This window comes from Trichechus manatus, unplaced genomic scaffold, assembly GCF_000243295.1.
Source record: "Trichechus manatus latirostris isolate Lorelei unplaced genomic scaffold, TriManLat1.0 scaffold00180, whole genome shotgun sequence".
NCBI lineage: Eukaryota > Metazoa > Chordata > Mammalia > Sirenia > Trichechidae > Trichechus > Trichechus manatus.
Window position 1 is genome coordinate 3,842,104 of NW_004444116.1, and position 8,945 is coordinate 3,851,048.

General features: G+C 34.9%; 1 protein-coding gene across 1 annotated transcript; it reads right to left on the minus strand.

Annotated features, from left to right (window-relative positions):
- Positions 1-2,509: 2,509 nt before the first annotated feature.
- Positions 2,510-3,565, minus strand: LOC101360362 (olfactory receptor 2B11-like). Its single transcript, XM_012558672.2, has one exon. The coding sequence runs from the start codon at positions 3,446-3,448 to the stop codon at positions 2,510-2,512; it is 939 nt and encodes a 312-aa protein (XP_012414126.1). The 5' UTR covers positions 3,449-3,565.
- Between the last annotated feature and the right edge of the window lie 5,380 nt (positions 3,566-8,945).

The following is an 8,945-nucleotide window of genomic DNA, read 5'->3' on the forward strand; positions in this document are numbered from 1 at the left end:
CAAAAGACGAAAATATAGAACTGAATTTCAAAAGAATGTCTGCCTTGAGCAGTATGCTCTTTTAAGAACTATCTATATGGAATCAAAGTGACAATAGCAATTCGAAAGATTTGATAGGAAGCTTAGAGGGCAGTGAGTTTTTGTTAATGGGAGAGGAACAACTTAGAAAAAGAGGATGAGAAAGTTTGCATAACTTGAAGAATGAAGTCAATGTCACTGATTGTACATGTAGAAACTATTGAATTGGTGTATGTTTTGCTGTGTATATTCTCAACAACAGCAACAACAAAATAAAATTTAAAATAAAAAAAGGAAAAAAGTTTATTATAGGAGGGGTTGAATAGATATTTCCATGTCTGTGGAGAGTTATTATGAGGAATAAATTAGATAACACATGTGAAACTCTTTACACATCCTAGTACGTAAATAAATATTTGTAAGCCCTTAAAAAAAAAAAAAAAAGAAGCAAGAGAAAGGAGAGAGTGTATAGGAACAATAAAAAAATGTCACTGATTAACAAAGCTTAAGACAAAATCATTTTGAAATGAATGCAGGGGAATGGAGAGAAAAGAGATTATTTATTAATTTCAATAGCATTCATACTAGAAAACTAATAATAAGGTACATAAAAGGTATTGATATAAAAGTAACCACAAGTGCAATAAATTAAAATCTCCTAAATACCACAATGATGCTAAATACAGAGAGAAAGCAAACTGACTGCACAGTAAAAATTTTTATATACTTTTATGGGTATATACTCATAAATTTATGAATATATTACAACTATATTCACGTATTTATAAATACGTACTAAAACATCATGTGACAGAACTGAGTCAATACTATCAATTGTGCCAAGAAACAAAAACGGGACATAACTCATCTGCACAAAAAAAGATTTTTAGATTTGTTAACGAAGCAAAATCCAACTCCATGCTGTATTCCAGGGACACAGCTAAAACAAAATGTCTTGTTGGGATTTTATTGTAAATTAAGTAGAGAAATTCTCAGGTTTGTCATGCATAAACTCATGCAGTTTATTTGCAAGGTAGTCAGGGCAAGGCACACAGGTAAAACCCCAAGACATTTATTCGGATGTGGAGAATAGTCCAATAATTAAAGTACAAATCCTCAACCTTCAGGCATTTGCCTTCAGTGAGAGGTCCCTGGAGGAAGCCTTGGCCAATGGTTAGTCCTCAGAGGCGGTTTCTTATAGCTGGGGTTTGAGGTTGGTGGCAGTGGCAGGCAGAGTCTCCAGTAGCATCTGTCTCAGTCTTGGGAGTCATCAGAGACTCCATTTATAGAGTCGTTAATGCCTCTACCTTGCTCTCATTGGAAGACAAAAGCTTGGGGTTTTTATGTGGTTTAGTCCTTCTGGTCTTGCATGATAAAGGTCTATCAGAGGGTATCCAGTTCACACTGCATCAGGATGATTTATGTCAAAGGTTCATAATCAGAGGCGCACAGAGTGTCTAACATACATAAACTAAGCATTATATCACGTCATATCACAGTAAATCACTTACTACAAGATAATTGCTTATAATATTAGAAGTTGTTTATGATGAAATTATCAATTTTAGGTTTGTTACAACTTAGCTTAAATGTTCAAGTTTACACATTCTGTGTTTCACACATATGAGATTTGGGATCACTACATTATAACCATACATGACACTACTTAAAACAGTTGATATTTTATTATGGGCCAAATATATTTTAATATATTTTCACAAACAGAGTGTCCATACTGGTGCATACTAGCTGAGTATCAGCCTTGCCTATAACCATCAACAAAAATAAACACAAAATTACCATATGACTCCACAGTTCCACTCCTACATATACACCAAAAAGAAATGAAAGCAGGAATGCAAACAGATTCTTGTACACCAATGTTCATTGTAGCACTAGTCACAATAGCCAAAAGGTGGAAATAACTCAAAAGCCAATCAACAGATGAATGGATAAAAAAAAATGTGTTGCATTTATACAATGGAATATTACTCAGTATAGAAAGAAATGAAGCCTTGATACATGTGGATGAACCTTGAAAAAATTATGCTGAGTGAAATCAATCAATCACAAAGGACAAATATTGTATGATCACACCTATACGAAATATCTACAATAGGCAAATGCTTAGAGACCAAAATACATTAGTGATGAGTAAGGGCAGGAGGGTGGGGAAAAAAGAGAGCAACTGCTTAGGAGACACTGAGTTTTTGTTAAGGATGATGAAAAATTGGAAACAGAGAGTGGTGATGGCTGACAACATGACGAAAGCAATTAATGTCAAGTAAAAAATGTTGAAATGGCAAATGTTTTGCTATATATATTTTTTACAACAATTTTAAAAAAAGAGTGTCAGAAATATGACACATTTTGCAAGAACATCATCTAACATGAAGTTTTGGGAATTATGAGACAAAACTGAATTGTTAGAGAAAATTTTATATATACTTCCTCTAATTGTTAAATAATTTCATTTGATGTCAACCATCTTTTACCTGGAACAGAAAATCCTCTTCACCAGGTTACCTAATGCTCCCTTCACATCTTTATTCCTAAGGGTGTAGATGAAGGGGTTGAGTGTAGGAGTCACCACTCCATAAAAGAGAGCCATGAACTTGGGCTGGTCCCTTGTGATGGATGAAGGGGACTGAAGGTACATGCTAATGGCTGGGCCAAAAAACAATAAAACTACTATGAGGTGGGAAGAACATGTCCCAAAGGCCTTTTTCCTTCCCTCAGAAGACTTAATCTTCAACATAGCATGTCCAATACAAGCATAGGAAGCAAAAATTAGGCAGAATGGAACAGCTGATATAAAAATGCATACCACAAAGAGTGTGAGCTCATTAGCATTCTTTTTACCACAGGCAATCTTTATCAGAACAGCAATATCACACAGCAAGTGATCCAGTTTGTTGAGACCACAGAGTGGTAACTGTAATGTAACAGTGACCTCTGAGAGAGCACAGATCATTCCACTCAGCCACACAGTGGATACTAGTAGGACACAGATTCGTTGATTCATGATGAGGGAGTAGTGTAGAGGCTTGCAGATGGCCATATAGCGATCCAGGGACATGAGAGCCAACAGCAGACATTCTGTGCCACCCATCATGTGGAAGAAATAGAGCTGAACTGCACAGCCCATGTAGCTGATCGTCTTTTTAGAGCTTCCCAGGTTAACCAGCATCTGAGGGACAATGCTTGTGGTATAACACATGTCCAAAAAGGAGAGGTTGGTGAGGAAGAAATACATGGGGCTGTGGAGCCTGGAGTCTAACTTGGACACCGGAATGATGATGATGTTACCCATCATGGCCATAGGGTATGTTATCAGAAGAATAACAAAGAGAGGAAGCTCCAACCAAGGACGGTCAGCAAAGCCTAGTAGAATAAATTCTTCTGGGTGGCTTACGTTAATTAATGCCATTATTATCAGTTGATTTCATCTGCAGTAGGAAGTGGCAAGGAAGATAGAGTTATGAATAATGACAAAACATGATTATGCATTGGTCATCCATTCATAGAAGATAGAGTGCAGTAACTCAGGCGAAAATAGCATAAATAACATAAAGCATCTGGCACCAGGTGATGTAATTTCTCTTCATGACACTTTAAGATTAAAGGCAGTCACTTTAAACAAGCAATCTAACCATTCACAAATGGAATCTCCCCCTTTGTATAATAAGCTGTCAATAACTATCTCCTTAGGTTGTGTTGAGGATTGAACGAAAATAGACATGAACGTGTTTTGGAATCTCTAAAGCAACAGTTTTCAATTTTGACTTGCATAAAAATCAACGGAGAAGGGTTGTTCAAATACAGATTATCGTTTCCTATATCCAGGCTTCTGATACAGTAGACGTGGCATGGGGCAAAGGAAGCAGATGGCTTATTTTCAGAAACTGCTGCAAAGCAGTTTCAAGAAGAGTATAAAGATATTGAGGTACCAATAGTAGAAGGAGGAAGAGAAATTCTGGAACTATAAAATCATCAAAATAGACTTGTCTAGCCCTACCTCGTTAGTTGAAAAATTTTGTCATCCGCATAGAAGGAGTAAGGGAGTCCTTGGGTGGTACAAACAGTTAACACACTTGGCTACTAACCAAAAGGTTGGAGGTTTGAGTCCACCCAGAGGCACTTTGGAAAAAAGGCCTGGTGATCTATTTCTAAAAAATCAGTCGTTGAAAACCCTGTGGAGCACAGTTGTAATCTGACACAAATGGGATCACCCTGAGTTGAAGTCAACTGGAAGGCAACTGTTTTATTATTTTTTTTAATAGAGAATAAGAAGGCTTGTTTTAAACACAATTTATCTTAGCTACGTGGACTTGAATAAGAAACTGAAATATTTTTTTGCTTCAGTTTCCTCAAGTACATATTAAAAGAGACGAGCCATGTTCAAGAATTTGTTTTGTGTGTTTTTCTTGCATGCCTATTGAGTTCAACCTCTGGGCGTTTGAATTTTTCATGCTAAAATTTAGCTAATTTATCCATTTTATAGAGATTTTCATTTATGGAGTCATCTTATGACCCTGTTTTATGTAAGAGTTTGGACGGTTATCAGTGAGCCACTGATTGTTCATAGTGAACTCTTGTCAGGAGAGAAGGTGATATCCCACTTTAAATTCAGAGACTTATTCCAGTCCAGAAATTATTTTACCTTTTTTTTTTTTTTCAGTTAAAAGACACATTGACACAACAAAATGAACTAGTTGAGTGAAATAGCATTTTGAGAAAGATTAATTAGGTAATGAGATTTTTAGTTTATAAACTTTCTTTTCCTTAAATGGTAAAGTATGTATCATGAACTTCACAGTCGTCCCTAAAATGGAGGTATATTCAGATGGAAAGTAAAACAGTGCACCCCAGTGACAATACCCTAGGCTAGTAGTGTGCACTAATAATAAAAAAACAAAATCAATAATTCCAGGTAATCCTTAATGATCCCTTGTGTGCCAGACACTGCAATACACTTTTTACATGCATTAACTTATTTAGTACTCACTATCAAATCCTATGATACAGGAATTCTTAGTATCTATATTTTAGGATATTGCTAATCATTGATTTTTACAGTCTACTAATAATTTAAAGATGAAAAAGAAATCAGTTCCTTAAATGAGGTATTAAGGTAAGAGACTGTAAATTCAGAGTTTCAAGAGTCCAGAGAAAACATCTGTACTCCAAAGATGTTACCTCAATAGATGTTGCCTCCTACACCCTAATTTGACCAGCATTATTCAAGATATTATATGAACACAGCGAATTTAAAAACATGTCTTAGGCTAAGTTATTTTTCAGCTGAAAATTGTATAGCATAGATGGGATATGAAATAAAACTATGGTATGAATTAATTTGATTGCTAAAATAAACACTCTAAAAATCCCAATCTACCAACATCATTAAATAATTGCACTATAAGACACCTATTTCCCATTCAGTAAAAACTTTATATTCATCTTCATGTTTTTCTATGACATACTCTTCAATTTTTAACGAATTACTTTAGATTTGATCTTCCATGGAGTCTTCCATAATTAATTCTATATAACTCTAATAACTGTATTCATTCAAGTATGCTTTCAGCAATTTAATAAATTTGTATTAGTTGGGAATTTGTTCCTATTATTCACCTTATTAAGTATAGTTTTGTTTGCTAATGGTGACTACCACAGAGCCTCCTACATTACACTGAAATCTTTCCATGAACGGAGAATTTCTCTGGAAACACCACAGCAGGTGGACTTAACCAATGGGATTTACTCTTGAAGTACATTTAAGCTCCTTAATTCCATCCCTAGATCTCTAACCTTTTGTACATCATTCTCATGATATTTCAATACTTTAGCTCTTGGATCCCATGACTTTTGGATTTCCCACTTCCAGTGACTGTCCATCACTGTTTTGCTGAATAGAGATACATTTATCCACAGCTGTTTAAAGTCACCTTAATAAAGTGCCATGACTCCATTCCTTTTGACATTTCTTCTTTGAATCTCCACTCACATTTTCATTCTATGTATTTCATTCTAGTGTATCTTATTCATTTATCTTTTTTCATTATATGGAGCACTTATAAGTGTTACATGTAGTAAAAGGTCATAAGAAAAACCAAAACTTAGGTCTGATACCAAAACGTCTGTATAAAACACATAGATGAGTCAATCCAGCGAATTGTGATTACACACTTAAAACGTTCACATGATTGAATAATGGCTTTAAACTTCATTCAGATATTTGACATCTGTCAGACATAGTGTTTATTGAAATTTAAATGCTTTTAAGCTTGGTTTAAGTGAAAGAGAGATAAAGAGAAAAATATTAATTCATTACAAAAAGAAAGCTAGTTGCTTCTTAGCCACCAACTAGATAGTCCCAAAGTTTAAAAAAAGCTCCCTGAAATGAAATATTCTTTACTCTTTATATGCATGTTAGGCACTATGACTGACACACATTCCAACCTTCCCTAAGAATGCATATATTTTAAGAAAAGTGTCTTTTACTCACCTTATTTTGAGAAATACCATTCAGTGAAAAGCAATTAGGAAGGGATACATTTGAATTTTTTTTTTAAGTTCATAGAAGGAAAAACTGTAGTACACAGATGAATATCTAAGAATTAGCTTCAGACTGTGATTTTTTCAGTTGAGAGAGGAGCTCCAAAGAGAGAAAAGCATGAGTTAGGAAGATAATTGTAGATAATATCAGGGATGCCCAGCTAATGTGTTATTTGTGTTCTATTCTTGAGGTCTCTTGAGCATTGTTTTCAAACAACTCGTTTATCCTTTCCCTAGATGGATTAGCAGAGAAAGTTCCTTCGGGCGGGGCTCTCTGAAGAAATGTTATTTATGTTCAGTTAGTTACCTACTGCATTGAGGTTGACAGCAACTCCTTTCAATTGTTAGATTTGTTCTGAAATAAACTCAGTGATTAAAAAAAAAAGCTGACACTAATTTTAAAAAAGATTCAATGAGAGCAGAGCTTATTTTGAGTAAATCATGGGAAACTTAAATGTGAGTTCCTGGAATATCTTACTTCATTCATTACTGGAATATCTTACATAAGAGTCAATAATTTCTATTTATCTCAATAAAGAGGCACAAAGATGAGTTGGAAAAGGAAGAAAAAAAAAAATCAACCAAAATTTGATCTCTACAATAAGAAGTCTAAATGGTGGAGATTAGGGGTACAGAATAAGTACTTGGAATATGCTCTCATTGTGTAGATACAACTATCAGAAACAAAACAAAACAAGAAGATGAGAAATGAGGAGTATATAGTAAGAAGAAAAATCTTGCCAATTAAGTATTAATTAGGGTTAAAAGAATATCTCACCACTCATCTGTCAGTTTGTTGTACTGTGGTGGCTTGTGTGTTGTTATGGTGCTGGAATCTATGCCAATGTTATTTGAAATACCAGCAGGATCACCCATAGCGGATAGGTTTCAGTGGAGCTTCTAGACTAAGACAGACTAGGAAAAAAAGTGTTGACAATCTCTTTCTGAAAATTAGCCAGTGAAATTCCTGTGGATCACAACAGAATATTGTCCGATATAGTGCTGGAAGACGAGCTCCCAGGTTGGAAGGCACTCAAAATATGATGGGGGAAGGGTTACCTTCTCTAAGTAGAGTCACTCTTAATGAACTAGATGGCATAAAGCCTTCATGACCTTAATCAGGCTGATGTGGCAGGACTCAAAATGAGAAGTCACAACAACAAACATCCATTAGTAATCAGAACATGGAATAACATACAATCAAGAAGATGGCAGGACTGGGCAACATTTTGTTCTGTTATACCCAACTTCGCCATGAGCAGCCATTTTGAAGCAGATGCTGAGAAAATGGAGAGAAAAAGAGGTTACTAACTAATTTCAGTAGTGCTCATACTAGAAAACCAATACATAAGGTCTATGAAAGATATTGATATAAAAGTAACCACAAGAAAAAAAGTTCAAATCTCCTAAATACCACAATAATACCAAATGAAGAAAGCAAACTGACACCATAGTGATTTTGTATACTTTTTATAATTCTGTATTCACAATTTATGAATATATTACATACATTTTTGTGTATTTACAAATATATATTAAAACACCATATGACCTAAGTCAAAACTTATCAATTGAACCAATAAATGAAAATGGACCCAATTTACCTATTCAAAGGAAAAACAGTTTTTCATCTTAGCTAATAAACCAAAATCTAACTCCGTGCTATATTTAAAGAACACACCTAAAACAAAGGAAACCAAAAACATTAAATATAAAAAGAAGGGCAAAGATTTACAAGGCACATTCAATTAAAAGAAAGTAGAGATCATATTCTTGTTATTCAACAAGAAGTATTTTAGTTCAACGAGTCTTAAAGGGATCAAAGATTCTTTATAATGCTAAAGATTAAAATGCTAAATGTAGATAAAATGGTTATTAATATTTATGCCCTGTCAGCACATAAATAATCTTCAAAAACTGAGACAAATGATTATACCAGGTGACACAGACAGCAACATACTAAAAGTAGTTTGTTGTTGTTGTCAGGTGCCCTCGAGTTGATTCCTACTTATAGCGACCCTGTGTACAACAGAACGAAACACTGCCAGATCCTGCACCATTCTCACAATCTTTGCTATGCTTGAGCTCATTGTTGCAGCCACTGTGTCAATCCATCTCCTTGAGGGTCTTCCTCTCTTTCGCTGATCCTTTACTTTAGCAACCATGATGTCCTTCTCCTGTGACTGATCGCCCCGATAAAATGTCTGAAGTATGCGAGACGAAGTCTTGTCATCCTTGCTTCTAGGGAGCATTCTGGCTGTACTTCTTCCAAGACAGATTTGTTAATTTTTTTGGCAGTCCACGGTATATACAACATTCTTCCCCAGCACAGTAATTCAAAGGTGTGAATTCTTTTTTGGTCTTCC